The sequence below is a fragment of the Dermacentor andersoni genome, chromosome 3 (genome assembly GCF_023375885.2).
Source record: "Dermacentor andersoni chromosome 3, qqDerAnde1_hic_scaffold, whole genome shotgun sequence".
Lineage (NCBI taxonomy): Eukaryota > Metazoa > Arthropoda > Arachnida > Ixodida > Ixodidae > Dermacentor > Dermacentor andersoni.
The window spans coordinates 60,610,065-60,635,690 of record NC_092816.1 but is presented as its reverse complement, the minus strand read 5'-3'; the positions used below and the strand labels follow the sequence as shown (position 1 = coordinate 60,635,690).

The window sequence follows — 25,626 nt, the reverse complement described above, 5'->3', positions numbered from 1 at the left end:
TCACAGCAAACGCACAACTTCTGTTGTTGGTCGGAAGAATGTTTTCACAACCCCGTCTTTGGCTATTTTCAGCTCGACCTTGCGCACCCTTCCATCTGCGCTGGGCAGGCTTCGTGTAATCACTCCGACGGGCCAGTCGTTGCGGGTTGCTTCTTTATCCCTGAGTAGAACGACGTCGCCTTCTTTGAGGTTGGGTTTTGCTGCTTGCCATTTTCGGCGTTGCTGCAAAGTAGTGACATACGTTGTGCGCCAGCGCTTCCAGAACTCGTCAGCCAGGTTTTGCACGAGACGCCAATGCCGTTTGTAGAGGTTGCTTGTATCTAACTGCCCAGTTACAGATGCGCTTCCGTGTTTTTGGGTTAAGAGTGTCGCCGGAGTTAGGATTGTGGGATCTTCGGGGTCAGACGAAGTAGGAGTTATGGGCCTGGCATTAATGATGGCCGCAACTTCTGCCAAAAAGGTTGCAAGAATGTCATGCGTGAGCCGTTGATGACGTGACTGCATGAGCATTGAGTCAAGAATTCGGCGTGCAATGCCGATCATCCGCTCCCACGCACCACCCATATGGGACGCGTGCGGTGGATTGAATATCCATTTGCAGCCGTTTCCGCTGAGGAACTTGCCTACTTGTGAGCGATGAATGCCCTCTGCGCTAATTCCAAGTTCTCTGCAAGCTCCGATAAAATTGGTCCCGCAGTCAGAGCGTATTAGCTTGATGGGCCCTCGCACTGCTAGGAACCTTCGGAAGGCATTAATGAAACTCGACGTATCCATTGATTCGATCAGCTCAATGTGCACTGCGCGAATGCTTAAGCAAGTGAACATAACTGCCCAGCGCTTGCTGTTTGCAACACCACCTCTCGTTCGGCGAGAGGCAATCATCCAGGGACCGAAAACATCGATTCCAACATTCGTGAAAGGAGGATCTGTGCTGATTCGGTCTACCGGAAGGTCAGCCATCTTCTGGTCGTGAAAGCGCCCTCGCAGCTTCTTGCATGAAATGCATGCTTGCAGCACGGATGAGATGCACCTTTTCCCTCCGACGATCCAATACCCAGCAGCTCGTACGGCTCCTTCTGTGAAGTGTCGGCCCTGGTGTTGCACGCATTCATGGTGGTGGCGCACGAGAAGCGTCGCCACATGGTGCCGACCCGGCAATAAGAGAGGGTGTTTCTCATCGTCTGGAAGGTCGCTTCTGTTCAAGCGGCCGCCGACGCGGATCAAGCCGTTGGCGTCTAAGAATGGGTCAAGCCTTCGAAGCGAGCTTGTCTTGTGAACCTGCTCTCCTCTCTGGATACAGCATATCTCTTCATAAAATGCGTCCTGCTGTACAGCGCGAATGATGACGAGCCTGGCTTTGGAGAGCGCCTCAACGGGAACTACCTCTCCCTGTGATGCGTTCTTTGCGCGATGGGCAACCTGGATCAGACTTGCTACAGCACGAGTGAGAGATTTCCAGTTCGAGAGCCTACGAAAGCGTTCGGCTCCGAGTCGCTGTCGCTTGTTCACCTCCGTCGCCAGAGTGCAGACTTCAGGGCGTATTTCTTTGTCTTCGTCAGGATTCAGGAGGATGAAGCTCGACGACCGTGCTTCCTCTTCTCGTCGTGAGAGAAAATCAGGTCCGGACAACCAGTTCGTGCTCTTAAGCTGTGCCGCTGGAATCACTCTAGTGGCGTGGTCTGCAGGATTTTCGTCAGTGTGAACGTATTTCCATTGTTCAGGTTGCGTGCTGCTACGTATCCGCTGCACCCTGTTGGCCACATACACGTAGAACCTTCTTGTTTCGTTGTATATGTAACCCAAGACCACTTTGCTATCCGTGTAGAACGTGACCGAGTTCGGCTGGAAGTCCAATTCTCGTAGTATAGAATCGGTCATCTCTACAGCAAGCACTGCTGCACACAACTCAAGCCTTGGGATGGTGTGTTCTGGTTGTGGAGCAAGTTTGGCCTTTCCCATGACAAATCCGACGTGTCTGTTTCCTTGCTTGTCAGTCACGCGTAGGTATGCCACCGCTGCGACGGCCCTTGTGGACGCGTCTGAAAATACATGAATGTCCCTACGTTCGGCTTCAAGCGTCGAGACTGGCGCATACGTTCTTCGCACGTGAAGGTGCTGTAGTGTCTGGAGAGAGTTCTTCCACTCGTCCCATCTCTGCTTCTTCTCGTCCGAAAGCGGCGTGTCCCAGTCATAACCCTTCGTTACGAGGTCACGGAGAAGGTACTTGCCTTGAACCGTTATTGGAGCCACAAACCCTAGTGGATCGTAAAGGCTGTTGACGGTCGACAGCACTCCTCGCCGCGTATATGGCCTGTCCTGACGAGGAGCCCTGAAGACGAAGCTGTCGTCGCCTATGTCCCACAGTAGACCGAGACTTCTCTGCGTAAGCGACGCGTCTGTGCCGAAGTCGAGGTTCTTCAGTCCCTGGGCGTGGTCCTCTCGATGAAATGCATTCAGCACATTCTGCTTATTCGAAGCTATCTTGTGCAGCCTTATGTTAGCTGTTGCAAGCATTTTCTGCGTTCTTTGCAGCAGACTAATGGCATCTTCTTCGTTCGGAAGAGACTTAAGTGCATCATCGACGTAGAAATCTCTTTCAACGAACTTCCTGGCATCTTCACCAAATCGTGGGGCAGCTTGTTGGGCAGTCCGTCGAAGGCCATACGTTGAAACAGCTGGCGATGGGCTGTTGCCGAAAACGTGAACCTTCATTCGGCACTCTATGATTTCTCTGGAGATATCGTTGCCCTTAAACCAGAGGAACCTCAGGTAGTTCTGATGGTCCTCACGAACCATGAAACTGTAGAACATTTGCTGGACGTCCGCTGTAACCGCAACTGGTTCTTGCCGGAAGCGTATCAAAATCCCCACAAGGTTATTCGTCAGGTCAGGGCCGGTCAGGAGAACGTTGTTCAGAGATACCCCTTCATACTGAGCGCTGGAGTCAAATACGACTCGGATTTGATCAGGCTTCTGGGGGTGGTGAACGCCGAATATGGGCAGATACCAACATTCTTCGTCCACGTTAAGTGGTGGAGCTTCCTCTGCATGACCCTTGATGAATAGCTCGTTCATGAAGTTCACAAAACGTTCCCTTGTTTCAGGATTTTTTCGCAGGGTACGCCGTAGCGAGAGCAGACGAGACAGAGCTTGTTCTCTGTTGTTCGGAAGTCGACTTCTCGGTGTGCGAAAGGGGAGAGGGGCGACCCAATTGTTTAATTTGTCTTGGGTGAATTCGCTATTCATTATCTCGAGGAATGTCTTGTCTTCCATGGAGAGAGCACGCTGGTTGTCAAGTTCTGTTGTCTCGAAAAGATTCGGGGCCAGGGTGTCATCCAATGTTGCTGCCAATTGAAAATCTTTTGAGAACTTATCCGCAGAGTAGAGAATCGGCGCCTCCCTTACAAAGAAATGTCTTGGGCAGGGCTCAAAAAGAGATGGTCGCCCACTGTCCAGCACATGGGTCTTGAACACGTTGACGCTGCCCGTTTTCCGCGTTCGACCAACGCAAACGTCGCCGACAATGACCCATCCGAGGTCGAGCTTCTGAGCATACGGCGCGTCGTGGGGTCCGTTGATTGTCTGACGAACCTTGTGAGCTCTTAGGATGTCCCGGCCAAGGAGGAGCAGTATTCCAGCCTCCTCAAGAGGCGGAATGTGATTTGCTACAGACTTCAAGTGCGGGTAGTGCTTTGCAGCGTCAGGCGTTGGAATTTCATCTCTGTTTTCTGGAATTGCCTTGCACTCGAGGAGAGGCGGAAGAGGGAACTTAACTTCGCCTGAAATGCTCTGCACGAAAAAACCATGAGCGACTCTTCCAACCACTTCTGTACTGCCGGAGCAAGTGCGGAGCGTGTATTGCGTAGGTGTTCCCTTCACTCCGAAATCGTTGAGGAGTTCTGGCCTAACCAACGAGCGATTACTCTGATCGTCAAGAATCGCGTACGCTCTGACTGTCTTCTCAGGCTGAGTCTCATGGGTCACCTTTACGAGGCAGATTTTAGCACATGACTTTGTGCTGTTGCCAGCGTTTGCCACTTCAGTACGCCTAGATGTGACTCTTCTTTCTGAGTTATCTGTGGTACTGTCATCAGACCCACTAGCCCTTGATGGCTCTGAGGTTGGTGATGCTGGGTGAAGCGCTGTGGCGTGGTCGGCGCTGTCGCATATGAGGCACATCACAACTGCCTGACATTGCCACTGCATGTGGTTCTTGGATGAGCAGCATCGTAGGCAGATCCCTTGCTTCTTTATGAAAGATTGCCGCTCTTCCAAGGTTTTTTCGCGGAAGGCGCGACACCTTTCCAAAGGGTGAGGTTTCTTGTGATATGGACACCACCTTTTCAAGTCCTCCGATTCAGGTTGCTGTTGGTTAGCAGTGGCATATTGATTAATCTTGGCAGAAGCAGGATCCACTTCTGTTTTTCTCGCTGACACAGATGATCTTTGCCGCGTGGTCTTGGTAGCACTGTCCTCCTTCCTTTGATTGAAATCAGACAAGGCATTTTGTGGATGCAAGATGAAACTCGGGTCGTTCCTCATGCTGGCCTGATCTCTAACAAATTTGCTAAAGAAAGAAAAGGGTGGATATGCAGTGTCATGATCTTTCTTGCATTTCGACCCCGCCGACATCCAATTTTCTTGAAGTCCAGATGGCAACTTCGAGACAATTTTGTTCACTCCTCTTGCGGTGTCCAAATAGCCAAGACCGGCAAGATACGGGTCAGCTTTCGCAGCCTCGAGTTCTAGCAGGAGGTCGCCGAGTTCCTGGAGTCTGGTATTTTCCCGGTAAGATATCTTCGGGAAGTCTTCCAGCCGCTTCAAAAGTGCATCCTCAATTGCCTCAGGGCGCCCGAAGACGTCGTCTAGCCGTTTCCACACGACGTTCAAGCCCGTTGAAAAGTCATCGACATGCACTGATTTCAACCTCCGAGCCTGACGTGACGATTCAGGGCCAAGCCATTTGATGAGAAGGTCCAGCTCTTCTTGGGCAGAAAGACCTAGATCTCTGACAACACCCTTGAACGATGACTTCCAAGCGCGAAAGTTCTCAGGTCGATCATCAAACTTGATAAGACCGCTTGAAACAAGATCTTTGCGGCACAGGAACTTAAGCACACCGGCTAGCTCGGAGCTTGAACTGTTGTGTGCCGGGGCGTACACAGGCGACTGCGGATCAGCTCGTAAGTCCATAGGACGACTCGTAGCTCCAGCATGCTTATAACGTGGGTTGTTAGGGGCAGCATGGTAGTCAGGTGGACGTTCATCAGCTCGCAGACACATCGAATTATTCGCAGCTGTGTGGGCACCCGGCGCCGTGTGAGCATTGTTTACGTCAACGCTAGAATTGGTGACAGCCACCTCAGTTAACACAAGCGCAGAGTTGCGTAGGGCTTGCTGCTCATCGATATAACTCCTAGTCTGCAGCGTTCGGTCCACAGGAGGGAGCGTGCGCATGCTCTCCCCGCCATCCTGCTCCACGGCTGCCTCGAGCGCATTCGCCTGTGCGTTTGCAGCTGCCGCTTCTTTTTCATGCTGCAAGATATCCAATTCAGCCTCAATCCTTGCCTTCTCAATACGCATCGCGGCCTCTCTGCGACCAAACTCTGCTCTGGCCCGGACGGCTTCGGCTTGTGCGCGTGCTTGTACGGCGGCTAGGCTGATTGTTGACGAGCCCGATCGTCGTGACCTCGAAGAAACGCTTGAGTGGGCCGATAGAGAGTGCTGCGATGTTACCTCTTGTAAGCGGTCGCGTTCTCGTTTTGTAGCCTCACGTAATTTGTCGCTTACAGTCACATAACGATCTGCGTCGATTGCTTTCTGAAGTTCTAATTCCTGCTGGGCTTCAGATCTGCTCGTTTTGGCGAGGAAGGTAGCGTATCTGGCGGCGACGTGCTCGTAGCGCTCATAGCTTGCGCGAAGCTGCGTTGCGGCGCTGTTAACGTCTTCCTCTTTCGCACATGACACTTTGAAAATAGCTGTCTCCACGTTCCTCCAGGCAGCGTCTATTCTCCGGCAGTGCTCTTCGCGGCTCGTTTCATACCTTTCTTTAGCTTTCATGGAAAACGTAGTTGCTCTATGGGATCGAATGTTTGCCGTAGAAGCTTCATGCTCTCCTGTCATAACTTGAGACGTTTCAGGCGTCAGCTTGTCCTGATCCATTTTGGTGTGCGTGCTTCACGACGTATCTCACTCAAAGCGGACGTATGTGGTGAAGCCTGCTAAGCTGCGCGATGAAATTTGAAACGAGCCCACCTTGTCGTTGCCCTGTGTGCCGTCAGCTGCTCAACTTGTAGGCGATGCCGTGTCCTTGCAGTAGGCGGATGTCATGGTCAAACCGGAGGTCTTGCCGTGCGACGTATTCCACTGCAGCGGGCGTTGAGTTGGCGGCCGATGGCAGTCGACTTCACTTTTTTACTATGCTGGCCTCGCGGATCGCACTTGACGGGATCAAAGCGTCCGCTGTCCAGCTAGATAACGGGTCGAACGCAGTTGAACATTTAAAACAAACTTTAATTACACTGAGAAGGTCAAAAAAGCAAGTTAGAAATACACAAAACGTTCAGTTTTAGCCCCGTAAAAAAGTGGTCCGGTCTCTAGGGCTGGTGGGGCGAGTCTGCCCGTCCCGCGCTTTTCCAACCGCAGTTTCCATCCCCGTCGCCGCCCCCAGGCCCGGGAAACAACACCCGACACCCCGAAGCGTCGTCACTGGGTCACTTCCAGGAACCGAACGGAGGGAGCGGTCCCTTTCTTTCGCGCACAGCTCGGAGTCCGCGGGGGGCCAGTGAAAGAGAAAGCAATAAAAGTAACGAAGGCTCGCTTCCCTCTTGAAGGAAAAGTCCGGCCGTGCATTCGCGATGCGCACAGAACAACATAATTATTGCTGAAAAATTATCTCCCACAACTAATTAAGACGCTAACAATGTTCCTTCATTTTATAAGGTAGCGTTTTCACCTTAGCGCAATATCTTGATTCTGCCCCCGCAGACACGTGGAAGAAAAAGAAGGCCAGGCGAAGAAAGCTCGTGGAAGTCGTGGCTCGAGCGTTGAAGAATCTAGCCCGCAAAACCCGGTCCGGCTGAGGGTCAGTGGAGTGAGGCAGCAGAGGTGAGCGACTTTCCTGCCAAACGTCCGCCAGTGGGACGCACAATGTGAAGCTTGTAGCTAGCGACGTGCTTAAACGATCGAAATTTCTGATTCAGCGGCACGACGCGCTCAAGCTTTTTTTGCCGAATCAGATTGCTTAGCGCGCGGAGGAATCGTATCCTGCACGAGAAGTCGTGCGTTCGCGATGCACTCTAGCCATAGTTCCTCTCAAGTTTAGCGTTTCAGCGTTACGCAAGCAACTTACCGAACGCTCGAGGCGCATTCACACCGTGGGAGGGGGAGGGGGGGCGCGGTGGATGGCTTCGAACGCGCAGCGTGATAAAGGCGTGCTTCGTATGGACTCGGATTTTTCAGCTTTACAGCGAATATCCTCACTGTCTACGTATGAATCTTTGTGTACGGGACCGTGAACCTCTCCAGACAACGTTAAAGGCCCCATGTTGCAAAACATCCGGTGTCGCCATCCGGATGCTCAGGCGCCGACCATCGTTTAGCTAAAAATCATTCTGAACCACAACCACGCAGTCCCTCTGCGTGGTACAGATGCATTACTGAACTAATTCAATTCCTCGATGTAAAATATGCCAGAAAAATCGTAAACTACGACCTACAGGCAACCTACAGAGATGACAGCGTTGGATTGTAACTTGAATATACGAGAAAATTGTTATACAGAAGCTGAAACAAAAACCCTTCCAGCGTTTCTACCATTCATAGAGCGGCGCCCCCGCTGGGTTCCTTGAAACATACTCATCTAGATGGCGCTTGCCTGGAAGGGGGAGAAAAAAATTGGCAGTGGCTTAATTATCTCGGCTATGCCAGGATATACGTAGCGAAAGCTAAGGCATAACATGGTTAGCTTTCGTTAATCTTGATTGCAAGTACAGTTTAGTCTGGTTGTCTAGCTATGTTGCGGCGTTTAGCCAGTCGTCCGGCGCGCTGTTCCGTCGGTTTCCTGGGCCAAACGTTCGCAACTTTTAATCTTCCTTCTGACAAAAATTCTTACAGTCACGGTCTCACTAAATTTATTTAGCTTAAAGTTTCGATTGAACTACTGGTACAAATAAGACAGGCGTAAAACTTTTCTTCAGTGCTTAAGTACTTATTGGTGCTAAATCAAGCACAGAAGTCTACAATATCTCCATTCCGCACTGTACGGTCACAGAAGCGGAAGCTGCGGCGATCGTGCTGGCTGTTCAATACGGGGACGCGACAAACCGAGAATTACAAGTAGTAATAGACTCCCAAGCAGCGTGTCGGCTCCTTCTAGCAGGAAGAATACTTCAGAAATTAGCTAGATTCACGACTAATTCAATGGCTACAAATTCATCACTCAAACACCAGATTACGTGCGCCCCGGGGCACTCGGGGCATGAGGATAACGAGGTCGTGGACAGGCTAGCTCGAGGTCAAACAAACCGAGCGGCCACAATCCTCGATTCCTCTACTATCGTCCCTGTCCCATGCAGCGGCTTACGGCGCGAGACTTCAATACCTGCGCAAACAACGACAGCTTTACCTCCCCCCCCCCCCCAAACACACAAGGGGCTAAACGCACAGGAAGCACGGGACTGGAGATAGCTCTAGACCAACACTTTCCCCAACTTACACAAATACAGCATCTTCTCGGAACACTACAAAGACGCATGCCCCTGGTGTAACGAACAGCCCACTGACTATCACGTCACGTGGGGTGTACGGGCCCCAAACCGCCAGACATGCAAACACAACAGCCGGAGGAGCAGTGGGAAGCCACCTTGTCTAGCCTAGACCTGGAGACCCAGCGCGGACTGGTAATCCAGGCGAGAGCAGCAACCAAGGCCACTGGGGTTTTGAAATGAAGACTACACTCACTGTACATTTTTTTTCTCCGTATTTTTTTCGCTCTTTCGTGAATAAGCGTTTTCTACTGCTACTACTACCACCGACCGCGCCCCACTGAGTATAACGCACCGCCCCCCCCCCTCCCCACACTTACCCTACCCCCGGCGGACTTTGTCCCCATCGCAAATGGCCTTCAAAGTACAGCGGGCCAAACGCGCGCGCGCAGGCGCACGGGCCGGGCCGCCCGGAGGAATACGCGTCCCTCCACCCTACCCGCTTCCCTGAGCCTTGCAAGTGATGCAGACGGTGCGCTTCCCCTCTTTAATGCGCGAGGTTGAGCCGCGATCGCCGGCTCAGCCTCGTACGCTTTCTCTCACACATACTGCATACGGCGCGCGGCGACGATTTTATCGCCCTCGGTCTTTATACGGAACCTCACGGCGACGGCGACGGCAGAAATGCTCCTCCGCTCTTTCGGAACAGAGAAACGCTGGGCGAATGGGACATAAATTAACGGTTACAGTTCCTAGGAGTCACAAGTTACAGTTCCTAAGAGTCAAACTAGTACCATTTACCAGTTACAAGTACCTAGGAGTCACAATCACTAATAACCTCCATTGGAATCTGCACATTGATAACATTTACTCTTCAGGTTTCCACAAACTTTGTTACTTAAGACATAATCTTCGTAATTCTCCTCCTAAGGTCAAACTTCTTAGCTATTTCACATTCATACGCCCTAAGCTTGAATACTGCTATATTTTTAGGATCCCTATACTAAGCATAACATTAAAAACTTAGAAAGCATTCAGCGAAAAGCTGACAGGTTTATCTATTCTAAATTTAAGTATACTGATTCTCCTTCTGAGCTCATGAAAGCTAACATCATTGAACTACTTGAATCGAGAAGCAAAAGATGTCGTTTGAATTTTTTAAGCTTACTTCTTAACGGTAAAATGGCTATTGATCAGGCACAGTTTCTTTCCCTTTTGGCCACAAGACCTACGCGACATTACCAAACACACTTTCTAACCCCTTACTTTGCAAGAACAGACATATATAAGTTCTCCTTTTTTCTGCGTTCTGTGTCCGACTGGAATAGCCTAACAGAACCTAATGACGCACTATATGACTGTGATGTGTGGTGCGCGACGTGGTGCGGTGCTCGGGACGGTCGAGAGCAGACGACGCTGAGTGCACGCGCGCCGAGGTGGAAGAAGGAAAACAACGACGACGAAGAGCGCCCGGCACGAGAACGCGCGGCGCAGGAAAGACAACAAAAAGAAAAAAAGCAACCAATCAAGAAAGACCACGGAGCGTCGGGCAGCCAATCCGAAAATGCCAAATCGGCCAGACCAAAAGAAAAAGCGTGGTGCGCTGGCAGAACGGGGGCGACACGCAAGAGGACACGCAGGGAGACGCCGGGCAGACGCCAGGAGAGTCCCAGGAAACGACGGCAGGAGGAGCTCAACCACCGGAGCGGGCGTTGAAGACGGGCCGTCGGGTTCCGGACCCGAGCCCACCAGGACTTCACCCGACCGGGGCCTCCTGCCAACCTGTTCCTGTGCGTCGCCCGTCTACCTGAGCGTGCCGTCAGCTCCTCAACGCCGGTGAGCTTTTGCGCCAGTGGGCAGGACGAGAACAGTCGGGCTTCGGGCCCGAGTTCTACGCCAGCTGCCCGGCCAGAACGCCACCCCCGTCTGCCGTGCCACCTGCTGCCCGAGGCCGGCGTTCGAGCTTCCGCGCCGTGGGCGAGAGGGGAGCAGTCGGGCTACGGGCCCGAGCTCTCTGCCCGGCCAGAACGCCGCCGCCGTCCACTCCTGCCACCCAGCCGCCAGCGTTACCTCACCTCGCCAGAGCTGGCGCGCTCCCGGCGCCCAGTCGGTCAGCTTACGCCGCGACCTTTGGTGAGACCGGCGCCACTCCTTCTGCCAGCTTCTCACCGCGTTGCCGCGTCGAGACTGCGACGCGTCCCCGCCCTCGTGGCAAGCCCAGACTCGCGCCCTCGTTAAAGCCCTAAGTGTGTTCCTTACCGCAATGTCTTCTTGAATGTTTATTTTATGCATGCTTTCTATTTCTTTCTAATTGCTTTATGCCTATTTAGTTTGATTAAAAGTCTTTGTGTGTGTGTTCAAACCAACGGCTTTGTCCTCAATTGAGTTCTCGGAGGCTCCGCCTAAGAGAATCGTTAAAACATTGAGAACACGAACCTTTGGGCCCCATAAGTGGGTCATCACAATGACTAGATGATCATGTTCTTTTGTGTTCTTTCCTCCGGTACTATTATGTTTCTTTTCTTGTTGTTGTTCTCTTTTTGTGCAATAGAAATATTCTGTAAATTGTATTGCCCGTCCTGCTTGGACCAGATCGGTCTGCAGTATGCAATAAACAAACAAACAAAGAAACAAACAAATAAGTAAATAAATAAATAAATAAATAGGGCGCACGAATTAACTAAGCGCGTAACGTCATTTTGAAAAACTATTTCGGCTATATATCCCTGGAGGCACCCTACTCATTCAAAGGGGATTTTCGGGCTTCGAAAATTGTCGTTTATGGCCTCTTTACGATACAGTAGTGAAGACGAGCTACTTATCAGCATCAAAATGGTCGCTCCTATTTTCGTGCCTTGTACGATTAACAACTTTGCCTACTTTTTGATGCAGCTGACCTTCACCGTGTGTGCCAACCGCGCGCATGGTTGCCCCGCCGTTCTCCCGATGGACGCAGTCACGGACCATGAAACAGCATGTCCTTTCAGGTAAGAAAGTATTTCACGGCGCGGTCAGGTTGGCGGAAGCCCGTTCACTTGTACAATTTCAACGTGTGTGTATGCTCTACTTCTGGCTTGCTAGAGGGCACAGATGAAAGCGACCTGCAACCTTAGGGGCTGTTTAGAGACCTGCAAAATGCCAAAATGATCCCGGAGCTCTCCAATAAACACCTTTGTTTAGAACTCATTGAGGTTGTTGTTCGTCTGTACGTCTATCCCAATTCGACTATACACGTGGCAAAACTGTCAGATAAAATAAACTAGCTTTATAAGTTTGCAGGCCACTTGCTGTGTCCTTGCAGGGATAGGAAAGAGTACTTCTGCAGCACACACACGATACCTCGAGATCTTAATTGCTGCTATCACTGTGGTTACTGTGCGACACGTACTATTAATTCTAAGTACACATAGAATTGGCTGATTAACCAGCTTTCATGTGTTACTTCTACCGGAACGCTGGGAGTCAGAGGTAGCATGCGTGTGAAAATGCGCTTTTATCAAGCAACTGTATAAAATAAGCAAACGTGATGTTGTTTTGTACCATATAAGCTGTGTTCGCGTCCATCTTGCGTTCTTTTTCTTGAAAGATCTTGTCGCCGTTGTGTACGTATGTTCCGTGGCTACACTTCGTAGTGCATCACCCACGCGACGGTGATACGCGCTGCTGTTCGTGATGTTATTCGCAAACGGCTATGTCTCCATTGACGTGTAGACCGGAGCGTAACACGCAACGCTGGGTGCGCTATTTCTTACGCCGATCCTGAAGGCGGCGAACGTGTGAGAAGGGTGGGTTCAGATGAGTTCGGCCGAACATATCTGGTGGCCACTCTTAGTTTTGAAGAACAAAAAATGATGGCACTGTTCTGCCTGAGTACCAGTAACAAATAAATGAGTGTTACTATCGCGAGAAAAAGATGTCGTCACGAAAGAAATGCAGAAGCGCCGTGTCCGTAAAAAGAGCTTTTTGCGGATTTCGTCGTAGAAGTTCACCTCATGGTTAGCTCGAATAGAAAAGGCACTATGTCCACGGGTCTAAGAATATTTAGCAAGAGAGCTTACGGGTAAATGACGTCGATTCTAAAGTATTACTACAAGGTATCACAGCTATCAATTTGTGAAAGATAAACAAAAAATGCAAGGAGTGAACATTGCACAACGTTGGCGAAAGATCAAATATTTTTACCTCCGCTCATGAAGAGAGCAAATTTTTCAACTTTGCCAGCCTGGAAACTCGCCGCAAGAAATTCATTAAAATTTGAAGTAAATACTTTCCTCTCGCTGGGTAAGAAATCCACAAGAAGCGTTCATGTTCTGGCATGTTAAAAAATGAACACGATTTTAAACACCTCTTCATAAAAATAAGTAATCGTGGATTCTACCTTATAAATTTGTTAAATTAGGTGATTTGACATAGACTAACACAATGAGGAAAAAACATTAAGCATTCTTTTTAGTTGCTGAATAACAAACCGAAAAATGTGACAGAAAATGCTACTACTGGAGCCTCAAATAAGGTCTGAGGGTGCTCGTTGTTGACATGTTACTTTCGTTTGCAATGCTAAAACGCTCCAAGATGGTTCGGAAAGTGCGGAGAGAAAAAAAAAAACAGGTAGTTTCAGTCTTACAAGAAATTGGCGGATCTCAAGCACTGTCGGATGTAAGGGAAGATTTGGGGGATGTTTACTTTGGTTGACCTGGCAGAAGTGTTAAACTCTATTTGAATTATGAGTTTGTATGGCAATCAGTTAATTTGCAATTTTATGTATTCATTGCATAAATACAGCCGCGATCTTCACGTTTCACTAAGTGGCGAAGGCGTTCCTTTTCCATGCGACGCTTCTTTTGAGTCTGAGTGTTCTCGACGCTGACTCCACGCTTTGGAGCCGATCTGCTGGCATGTGTTTACGTGCTCCTTCTGCATACGTTGGCAGCACGCTGTTGACACGCCAGCTCCAAGCTCTCTCTTCAGCCTATGGACGATTGTAATGTTTGTAATGATTGTACAGTCCAGCACGCGACCTCTACAACCTACTACTTGCATTTTCATTGCACAAGAAAGTAAGCACAGGACGTACTATATGCACACACTGTGAAACACTACCGCGGCGCAAGCGAGCCTGACCACGCGGCCACTGCCACCTTGTGGTGTTGCAAGGAACCTAGCGGTGCGCGTCAGCAAGACCACAACATCTTGGAAAGTCAGGAGAAGAGGCAACGTCACCCCACCCCCCTCTTGCTATAGTGTGGAAGACGTGGCTTATGAAGAACTCATTTGAGCGGCCATGGAGACTGATTGTCTGCGAAAGAAGAGACCGCAAGAAGTGGACTGCGTAGGCGTTAGAGCTCTTAAGCGCGGAGAGTGTGCAGCATGGCAGTGTCCGATCAAGGTAGTTGGCTTCCAGCACTTCCTGGAGTTAGCCTCTTCGTGACCATGAACGGAAGGGTGAATGCTTGAGAACATCGAATGAACCATGCTAGGGTGCTGCCAGCAAGCAGGCAGCAGACAAACTTGTTTGTATACGGTAGATTTCTAACAAAAGTTTCCCCCTTGCTGGCAGCGGGAGTGGTTAGCAGCGGTTGAGGCGTCCAAGGTGAAGGGGGTCAGAAAGCAGTAAGGTTGAGCACTTTGAGACACATTTAAGAATTATCAGCTTTCCCATTAGAGACGTTTCTGATGAATAAGTCATCATCATCATTACAATCATCATCAGCCTGTTTGATGTCTACTGCAGGAAGAAGGCCTCACCCTGCGATCTCCAAGTATCCTGCCCTGCGTCAGCTGATTCTAACTAGCACCTGCAAATTTTCTAATTTCGTCGCACCAGCTGGTATTCTGCCGTCCTCTACTGCGTTTCCCCTCTCTTGGTATCCATTCTATCACCCTAATGGTCCAACGGTTATGCAATCTCCGCATTATAAGACCCGCTCATCGCCATTACTCTCTCTTAATGTCTATTACAATATCGTCTATGCCCGTTTGCTCTATGATCCAAACCGCTCTATTACTGTCTCTTAAAGTTATGCCTAGCATTCTTCATTCCATCGCTCTTCGCGTGGTCCTTAACTTGTTATCAAGCTTTTTTGTCAGTCTCCAAGTCTCTGTCCCAAATGTCAGCACCGGTAACATGCACGGATGGTATACCTTCCTTTTCAATGATAACGCTAAGCTACCAGTCAAGAGCTCACGCTGTCTCTCACGCTGATCCTTACTCCTAAACTTCCCCAGTCTAATAGGTTGAATACTCCTTCCAAGAACACTGAATAGCATTGGAGAGATTGCGTCTCCTTGACTGACCCCTTTCTTTATACGTATCTTCCTATTTTTCTTGTGTAGAATTAAGGTGGCTGTGGAATCTCTGTAGATATTTTCCACCGTATTTACGCAAGCGATCTGTACTTCTCGATTACGCAATGCCTCTATGATTGCTGGTATCTCTACTGAATCAAATGCTTTTTCGTAACTTATGAAAACCATGTAGAGAGGCTTATTGTACTCGTGCATTTCTCAATAACCTGATTAATGACATGCATGTGATTCATTGTAGAGTATCCCTTCCTTAAGCGAGCCTGTTCCCTTGGTTTATTAAAGTGTTGCCCTTATTCTATTGGAGATTATTTTAGTAAATATTTTGTATAATACTGACAGTAAGATAAATGGGCCTATAATTTTTCAGTTCTTCAACGTCTCATTTTTTTGTGGATTAGTATAATGTTTGCATTCTTCCAGTTTTCTGGGACCCTTGCAGTCGATATACAGTTGGTATAGAGCGCCGCCAGTTTTCCTAGCATTATGTCTCCTCTATCTTTGACTACATCGACTGTTATTCCATCCTCTCCTGCCGCTTTTCCCCGTTTCATGCCTTGCAAGGCCCTTTTGACCTCATCTGTAGCTATAGGAGTATTTTCTGTATCCTGTTCATTCCTGTTTGTAATTGAGGTATCGTGACTCCTCTGGGTACTGTACAACTCAATATAGAATTCTTCCGCCACTTTTTCTATGTCTTCGAGATTACTGATGATATTACCGTGCTTATCTTTCAGTGCATACATCTCTGTTTGTCGTATACCAGGTTTCCTTCTCACTGATTCCAGGTAATTCCAGGCTGTGCCCATTTTTTACGGCTTCTTCCGTCTTTCTCACGTCATAATTTCGAATATCACTTATTTTCACTTTGTTGATCAATTTTGACACTTCCACGAATTCTACCCTATCTCTTGACTTGGACATTCATCTTTTGTCGTTTCTTTATTAGGTCCTTTACTACTTGGGAGAGATTATTTCCTGCTGGTTGCCTTGCCTCCCAGTTAAGTTGCTGCCTCTGAAGCCAGCCTCGTTACGGTTTCATTCATGACCTCTATGTCATCATCATTATCTCTCTGTTCTAAGACTGCAAATTTGTTTGGAAGTGCCAGCCTAAATTTCTCTGCTTTTACCCTTACTGCCTCCAAGTTGACCTGCTTTTTCTTGACCAATTTTGCTCGTTCTCTCTTCAAATTAAGGTGAATCCTAGCTCTCCCTAACCGATAATCACTGCACTTTACCCTTCCTATCACTTCTACATCCAGCACTATGCTGGGATCTGCAGTAAGTATGAAGTCAATTTCATTTCTTGTTTCACAATGAGGGCTTTTCCAGGTTCACTTTCTGTCGCAATGTTTGCTGAAAAAGGTGTTCATTATTCTCAGCTTATGGCTTTCTGCGTATTTTACCAGCATCTCTCCTCTAGCGTCCCTAAAATCGACGTCGTAGTTGCCGATATCCTGTTCACCCGCCTGCTTTCTCGCAACTTTTGCATTGAAGTCACTCATTACTACTGTATTCCGAGTTTGCACTTTTCTCATCGCTAATTCAACATCTTCATGAAACTGATCTACTTCCTCATCGTCGTGACTGGATGTTGGAACGTAGGCTTGTACCACCTTTAATCTATACCTCTTATTATGTTTGATTACGACTACTGCTACCCTCTCGTTAATGCTGTAGAATTCGTCAATGCTGCCCGCTATGCCCTTATGGATTAGGAATCCTACCCTGTATTGATTCTTATCCGGGAGACCTCTATAGCAGAGGACATGGCCGTTATTCAGCAATGTGTAAGCCTCACCAGTTCTTCTAATCTCAGTAAGGCCGATAATATCCCAAAGAATGTTTGATAGTTCCTCAAAGAATCCTGCTAAGTTAGCATCGCTCGAGAGGGTTCGGGTGTTAAACGTTGCAAGGGTCAGTTTCCACTGGCAGCCTGTCCGGACCCAGAGAATATTACCACCCTCTGCAGCGTTACAAGTCTGACCGCCGCCTTGATCAGATGCTCCGCAGCCGCTGGGGATTGAGGGCCATTGATTAATTGAAGATATCATTAGGGTGGTTGCTGCCGAATGCTGCACCAGGGAGGCCAATTGCTGTTCTGGTGAGCGAGTGTCTTTGTTCAGCTTAGTGGTTGTCTTCCTAATTTGGTTGTACCTGGATTAGTATAGCCCCACTCGATCTCGGCATCTTTCGCCGGTGTCCGGTGTCACTCCAAGCCGGCAAATGTAAAAAAAAAAAAGACGGGGGATTTGTACTCCCGACTACCGCAGCCGAGCATTCGGCATAGCTCAGTAAGATGATCTCGCAGGCTGCTAGGCTACGTTGCCACCGAAAAGTACGGCCCAGAGGGCCCTACATGCCTAAGAGATCCGCTGATTTGTCCGCGCTTGGCTGGTTTTGCTGATCGTCATAGGTTGCACGATATTAGCCCCGAGAACGAACGCGAGCGGAACTGCGAGCGCCGCTCGCGTGACGTCAGGGCACGGTCTCGCGCCTGTCGTCTGCTACAGTTCGGGCGTTGTCCGGGCGCTTTCTGCGGTGTTTTCGTTTGTTCGCCCTCGTTCTCTCTGCTTGTGTACTTATGGCGGTCGTCTCAAATACATTTTTACGACGTCTTCCTTTGCGAACATTTATTCAAAGAGCTAATTTCTTAGACAACAATGCAGCTCTCGAAGGCAACGCTACAGTGCCAGCCGAAGCGACGCAGACCAGCCCAATGCGGGTTTTTCATACGCGGATAAACAATCGCAAAAGCATAGCCTATAGGAATCCAGTTATGGTACCATACCTGCCGCGGTGCAACAAGTATGTCACAAAGCTGGCTATATGTGACTTCTACAGTAGTTACGTTGATTTTATTCCGCTAAAATAGGTTTGCTCATCACGAGTAGTAGTTCATGGTATCATATCGAATTTTTGCATTTCCTCACAGAAACGCTCGGCAGTAGCACGGGGACTTCAATAATATTGGAGCTTAGATTCTACACGCCTCACTTGCTTCTTTAACTGCTTGTCAACACTAGGCGGTTCTTCACGTGTTTATTTTCTTTTAAGCGGCGGAAATTTGAAGTAAAGTTAATGAAGGCTGACAGATATTTACAGAGTACAAATAGGAATGTACCAATATATATTCCCTTTTCCGTGCTACATGTTCAACTCACCTCTTTAGAGCGCGTTTGTTAATGATTAATAATGTATGTTATGTCCCTCTTTTTTTTTGTCTATGTTACCAAGTGTATATCATTTATTTATTTCAATGCCGCAGTGTGTTTTGCATTGTTATTGTGGAAATATTTCACTGTTCTTTCATATATTGTATAGCTGCAATGTTTTATGGCCACTATATAAATGTAATTTATATGGCGCTTGATGTGTTACCCCATGCAGCCATATTGTACCTAAGGGGGTGAGGTTACCTCAAGCCGCGTCTGTGCGGCTTTTTTCCCTCATCCACCTCCACTTACCACTCTTCTGTACATGTGTGTGTGCAAATGGAAATTAATAAATCAAATCAAATCAAACTCACTTGAGAAATTTACTGGTGCTTGCTGCTTGAGGAATATACATGACGAATCTGTTTGGCGAACTGACACAGGCTGCTCGGCCCAATTTTTTTAGTGAAGTATGCCTGCTGGACCGCATAGCTGCAGCCAGAAAGAAGTCGAAGCGTCAATGATTAGTAGTATGGGACATATTGAAGATATCGAAATTCCCCCGGTGGAGGGTCAGAAATCAAGTGAAAGTATATGCAAGGCTTGTGGTGCTTTGTTTATGAATGTTTGCGATTGGATTGGAGCAAACTTAATTTAGCCTGCAAGGTTCTATTTTATGTACCGACGAAGCGAATAGTTAACAGTTTGTATAATTAAATAACGCTGGATCAAGACATGGTGAGACAGAAGGTGCTTGAATTTTCCTTTTGTATACAGGCAATCTAAGCTGCGGTGTAGTAGCTTGAGAATACTTTAGCCATTCCAGTTGGCGCTGTAAAAAAATGCTTTATGGTTTTAATTCGAAGTTGTAGTGAACTGATGTGTTCCGCGAACATAGCGTGCCTCGCCATACGGACAGTCGATTGCTACCGTTACGTGATCAGGGGTGTGCCATATTGTCGATAATGGCTACTGAGGGCCACTATGAAACATTTCATCACTTTCAATTGAGTGGCTTTCGATCTTAACAACGAAACTTTTCTCTCAGGTGATTGCTACTATGGTGTTTGTGAATTAACTATGTAAATACTCTACATGACGCGCCGTCGTGTTAGCAGCCATGAGCAATTCGTTTTTTGGAGGCCTGTTTCAGAGGGGGATGAAAGTAGCAGCAAGCTTTTTCATAAGAAATGCGCGCCTAACTATTTTTTTACGCATTAATGAATGGCCATATTTGAATAGAACAACACACCAGAGTAATAGGAATCATGATGACAGCTTCGCTGGGCAGTGTCTTTCTAACATCGGATAACATGCTGACGCCAATTACCAAATTTTTCTTCCACGTAAAATGCAATGCCTCTCATAGCTAAATACTAAAGGAATGTTCAGTGTTTAGCGAAGCATCATACACAACTTCGCGCGTTGAATTTGCAGATATTCTTTTTTTCGTCAAAATTTACCGATAGACACGCCGCATATATGCATTGCAAAACCTAGTAGACCCCTTTAACGCTACTTAGCTTGCGATGTCCAAGCCGCAAAGTTTCTCGACTCGCACGCTTTTGAAGAAGAAACTGTGGTTAAGGTATGGAAGCTGAAAGAAGCCGACGTATCCTTCAATACGTACGGCTCGAGCCACCAATACCCCAAGCATACACGAAGGGAACGAGCGCGCGCGGCAGCCGAGCGAGCCGGAGCGAGCGGCGTCCTGGCCGTGACGTCACTCGCGAGAGGGCGCCACTCCTAATTCTCGCCGCTAATAGTGTCGATTCTCGGTGGCCATAGCCTCTTGTTTCCCGAATCTCACGACGAATAACTAGATGAAGCAAAAATGAAAAATTGCGCCCTTTGTTCATTATGCTTGCGGCCTTTGAACTCCCATACTACATTTGTCACTAGTTGTAAAGCAATATAAGTGTAGCGAAGGCAACGGTTACCACTTTCGTGCACCCAGCCGGCCATCTCTATTGAATTTCAAACCATGAAAGGCCACACGTTCTCAACTTTTCTTACACATAACCAAAAAATTTTTCCTAATGTTAGCTGAATATTTGAGAGATGCCTAGTTTAGTTTACAGAAGACACGGTACTACGAACAACGTATAACGCATAAACACAAATGACAACATGGGTTCAGCAGATATCTTCAACTCTGATCATTAAGGCACCAAAGTTATAATTTGGCCACACATTACACCTAACATGCCCCCTATTTCCGCCAAATATATATTAGATGTAGCGTAGAATGGTCTCACGTGTTTAGGAAACATAGCTGACTCCGGCGCTGAGACACTTTCTGGCACACCTTTAGGAATTTTTTTCAAAGACAGTTTTTCGTCCACAAGCATTTAGAAGCGTATACAGTTTCTCCATAGCGTTCTCCACTATTTTCTCTTGATAACACTCGGTGTAATTTGTTATTGCAGTAGAGCGGGGTGGGTATTGCGCTGCTCATTAAACACAATCATAACACTGCGGAGCACTTGAATAACTGATTTATTGCAAAAGCTGCTATTACCCTCCAGTCATTAATGTTTGCCTGCAAGTACACATACCGTGTCCCCTTGTAACCAAGTACGAAGAACGGGATTTGTCCGTTCACAGAGAACAACGGTGAAACTAACGACATAACTTGTACATCGCTAAAGATAGGCGGAGAAAGAAGGGTTGAGTTACTTGCAACATGTCCAATTAGCCTGTGGTCGTTTAAGTTTGGACCATACATCGAACTTACTATACTCTTAAACAAATATACCTCCTTTGAATCGTATGTTGCCACACAATAATAATCGTCATCGGTCTTGCTTGCGTTTCCTCTCATGAAAACGTTGCGCTGGCTGCTTTCCTGTCGAGAATGCTCTGTCATGCTCATGACGCGTATGCCGTTCGTGACTTCGAAGTACCATGCTCGAAGCGTTAAAAGAAATGCGGACAAGACAGGTGACGGTTATTTTTGTGTGGCAAGATACGACGCAAAGGGTGTAATGTTGTCTAGGAGTGTATACCCTACAATTATATAAATATTCAACCCAGTGTCAGTATGTTTACGATTGCAAGAAACACATCTTGGATAGAAGCTGTGCGACATTGCGTATAACTTGAATGGTCATTTCTGTACAAAGGCTGTAAATAATCTACGTAGATGAAACATTGCTCGTACATCCTACACAATACGCATATGTACATGAATGAAACTAAACCTGCTTGCTTTGCATAGGTCTCCGAGGCGACAGGGAAAGCCAAGTACGCGCTCTGTAGAACGTATCGAATTAGGGAGTGAACAAGTGCAAGAAGTATTTAGTAAATATTGTTAAAACACATAGCTAACCTACACAGTAAAAATGTTTAATGTGCCTAAGTGATAGCATGGCGTTATTGTCTTGTTCAAAATAAGAAATAGCAGCTCTTCCTCGCCCCGCCACCACCCCCTCCCTCCAATGCATGGAGGACACATAGTAGGAGTTTCATAGAAAGCCGCCAAACATGCTAGTCAGAGATGTCAAGCTATATTCAATAATTTTCTAACAGCCAATGCAACTATTCGATTACCGAGCGCGAATGTCTTGCTCTTGTCTGGGCTGTTTCAAAGTTCCGTCCATATTTATATGGCAAGCCCTTCTCAGTAATCCCAGGCCATCATGCTCTCTGTTGGATTTCGTCGCTCAAGTATCCTACTGGCCGGCTCGATCGTTGGGCCCTCCGACTACAAGAGTATGCCCACACGGTGACTTACAAGTCGGGACGCCAACACCAGGACGCCGATTGCCTCTCTCGCTACCCAATTGAAGACGCGCCTTCTACGTCTGACACTGACGCCGAGGCCTGTGTTCTCTGTGTTTTTCCACTACTCCATGTCGCCGACGAGCAGCGCCGCGACCCGTCCTTGCGTTTCATCATTGACCGCCTGGAATTGACACTTGCCGGCACCTTGGCTTATTAACACTTCAAGATGACGTACTCTACCGCCACATTCTTCACCCCGACGGCCCTGCATTACTCCTTGTGATCCCTAAACACCTTCGATCGGCTGTTCTGTACGAACTTCACGACCTCCCCACTGCCGGTCACCTGGGTGTGTCACGTACCTACGACCGGATCCGTCGACGCTTGTTTTAGCCAGGGCTAGCTAGCTCTGTTCGAAGATACGTAGCTGTGTGTGAGAAATGCCAGCGACGCAAAACACCATCGACGCTCCCTGCTGCGTACCTTCAACCACTCGACATTCTATGAAGAACCATTCTTTCGGGTTGGTTTGGATTTACTTGGCCCTTTTCCTCTTTCTACTTCTTGGCACAGCTGGATCGCTGTGGCCACGAATTAGGCCACGCTCTATAAGTCATCACCCGAGCGCTTCCGACAAGCTGCACCACAGATGTCGCCGAATTTCTTCTACGCGACGTAATTTTATTACACGGAGCTCCACGACAACTTCTCACAAACCGTGGCCGGACATTCTTATCATCCAGACAATCCAGGTACTTGCTGGAGAATAAAATATGATTTGATTTGATTTGAATTGATTTGAAAAGTTAGCGTGGACATCCTGCAGTCATGTGCCACGGGGCACAAGCTATCCACGTCATACCATCCGCAAACAAATGGCCTCACGGAGCGTCTCAATCGCATTCTCACAGACGTTCGCGAAATATGTCTCCTCAGACCACCCTGACTGGGACCTCGCTCTACCCTTTGTCACATTTGCTTACAATTCCTCGCGCCAGGACGCTGCCGGTTATTCCCCATTTTCCCTACTGTTCGGCCGACAACCAGCACTGCCCCTCGACACCACCCTCCCTGTTCATGCGGCACGGACCAGTGAATATGCACTTGATGTTATCGCCCGCTGTGCCCACGCAAGGCAAATTGCCCGGAAGCGCCTTCTGAAATCCCAAGAGAGTCAAAGGCGTTTGAACGACCGGCGACGCCGAGACGTATACTTCCCGCCTGGTTCTTTGGTGCTTCTATGGTCTCCGTCGCGTCAGGTCGGCTTGTCAGAAAAACTGTTGTCTCGTTACACAGGCCCATACCGAGTGCGTCGTGCCGTGACTCCTGACACATACAAGATCGCCCCCTTACGCGCCATCTGCTTCTCAGTCCAGTGACATCGTGCACGTCACACGACTGAAGCAGTATAAGTCTCCCAGTGATGACATTTAGACGCTCCGGGACATCGCTTCTGTCGCGGGGGGATTATGCTACACGCGAGTGGCATTTGATTGTTTGAACGAGGAGCGTGGGTGCCATCACTCGCGAAACGAGAAGAAAGAACGAGCTGGGCTCGCGCGGCGAATCTAACCGCTCAGCGCTGCAACCGCTTTTGTAATTGTAACGTGTAAATAGTTGCTCGTCTTACTGACTCGTCCTTCGTGTAACAATATATCCTCTTGTCTCCAAATCTAACCTTCAGGAGTTATCTATATTTCTGAGAAAATTGTGGAGCAGGCGTTGAAGGTGTTCGAGAACTTCGCTTTAAAACTAGTTCGACTCTTGGTACAACCTGAAAGATGATGAATGTCATTTCTTTTATCTTCCTGTAGTATCCTACGCTGCGTCCATCGGAGAACATGTGGCTACATATCAACGGTGGCGGACATGGCGGCACACCTTATCAGCGCACACGGTTGCCCGTATTTTTATCTCGCAGGTAAGTCAGTATACCAAGAAAGGAAGTGCGAAGTGTATTCCAATGTAATAATCATAGGTCATTACTTGCACTGAATGTCGCCGTAACATCGACATGAAAACTTGCCTTTGTAGTGTGCAGATAGCCGTAACAGCCGTATGGAACTACCGTGCACAGGGGCCAGTCAGAATACGGAAGCATGATACATTCATTTTATCCTTTACTCAGAAAGTAAAATATAAATTATGGGGTTTTACGTGCCAAAACCACTTTCTGATTATGAGGCACGCCGTAGCGGGGGACTCCGGAAATTTCGACCCCCTGGGGTTCTTTAAGGTGCACCTAAATCTAAGCACACAGGTGTTTTCGCGTTTCGCCCCCATCGAAATGCGGCCGCCGTGGCCGGCATTCGATCCCGCGACCTCGTGCTCAGCAGCCCATCACCATAGCCAGTGAGCAACCACGGCGTGTACTCGGAAAGTATTTAGTGACATTGTCACGGTTGTCGTGATGGTGAATAATACAGCTGCAATACTCTGTATGACAAAACTAAATTCTTATTGGGCGCACTTGTGCCCACAAAAGCAAGTTACACTCAAAGCACAGTAATAGCAGCGAACACAGTCGGCAGTCATCGAATACTGATCTGCCGGTCAAGTACGTCTGCTTCTATACACGAGTCATCGAAAGTTGCAGAGTCATCGGCGGTGCCCGCGTGTCTTCCAGAAAGTCCTGCACAAGTCGCGTCGCACATGTAATCACATTACACAAGCTTTGGTGACCACAGAACCATCGATAACATTCTAGAAACTTCCCATACATGCGGGCGTGTCCCGCGCTGAGAGATAACATTTGTATGGCAGTGAAAAGCGCCCACTCGTAAGAAATAAACAAGTCCACGTGTCAATATACTGCAGCAGTGACGTCGAAAGAAAAATTTACAGTGATATGTCCGTTTACAGTGATATGTCCGAGCTTGTAGCACTTATAGCAGCGGATTACTCTAAAAGATACGAATTTGATTCGAATTTGTTTCGAATTCGAAAGATTTGTTTGATTTCTCCATGCTCTTTTCTGAGGGCTTTTCCTCCACGTCTACAGGCTCCGGTCTTCTAGTCTGTGAACCCTTTTTGAATGGAAATTGTTCCCCTGGTCCATTTCGGCCGCCCCAATTTTCGTCCTCGGCGTTCAGCTTTCTACGCGGTGCGTACTCTTCGGCTAATTCAGCCGCCCTTTCCACAGTGTTTGCATTTCCTCTGTCTTGCTCCCACAGCTTCACAGATTGTGGGATGCCTCTGTAAAACTACTCTAGACACATGCATTCCATTATCATGTCTCTGCTCTCGTACGCTTCCGCGCTTTTAATTCACTCCACTAGGTTGCCTTTTAAGCTCTATGCAAACTCCGGATATCCCTCGCTATCCTTCTTGCCTGTGTTTCTAAACCTCTGCCGAAAGGCTTCGGCAGAAAGGCGGTACTTTTTCAAAAGACTAGCCTTAACTTCCGCACAATCATATTCATCATGCGCACTGAGTCTGGCGATTACCTCCGCAGCCTCACACGGCAACATAGACAGTAACCGCGGTGGCCATGAACTCGGGCCGAAGTTCATCTTTTTGCAAGTCCTTTCAAAATTTCCTAGGAACAAGTTTATGTCATTCCCGACCTCAAATGGCTTTAACAGCCTGTCCATGCGGTATAATTCTGGCTCACTTGCTCGTCCTAGAGCCCCTTCACTTCCTTGAGACAATTCCAAACCTTTGCTTTCAAGTTCAAGTTGCATTTTTCTTAACTCGCGATCTTTCTCGCATTCCTCTTTCTCTCTCTGTCCCGTTCT

The 25,626-nt window shown here is 48.2% G+C and overlaps 1 protein-coding gene and 1 long non-coding RNA gene across 2 annotated transcripts; one reads left to right on the top strand and one right to left on the bottom strand.

Annotated features, from left to right (window-relative positions):
* Positions 1-5,583, bottom strand: LOC126543836 (uncharacterized). The gene has a single exon (XM_050190966.1). The coding sequence runs from the start codon at positions 5,581-5,583 to the stop codon at positions 1-3; it is 5,583 nt and encodes a 1,860-aa protein (XP_050046923.1).
* A 4,485-nt stretch (positions 5,584-10,068) lies between these two features.
* Positions 10,069-23,953, top strand: LOC129387756 (uncharacterized). Its single transcript, XR_008614941.2, has 3 exons — positions 10,069-10,951; positions 11,598-11,692; positions 23,704-23,953. It is a non-coding gene; the product is annotated as an uncharacterized lncRNA (long non-coding RNA).
* The last annotated feature ends 1,673 nt before the right edge of the window (positions 23,954-25,626 follow it).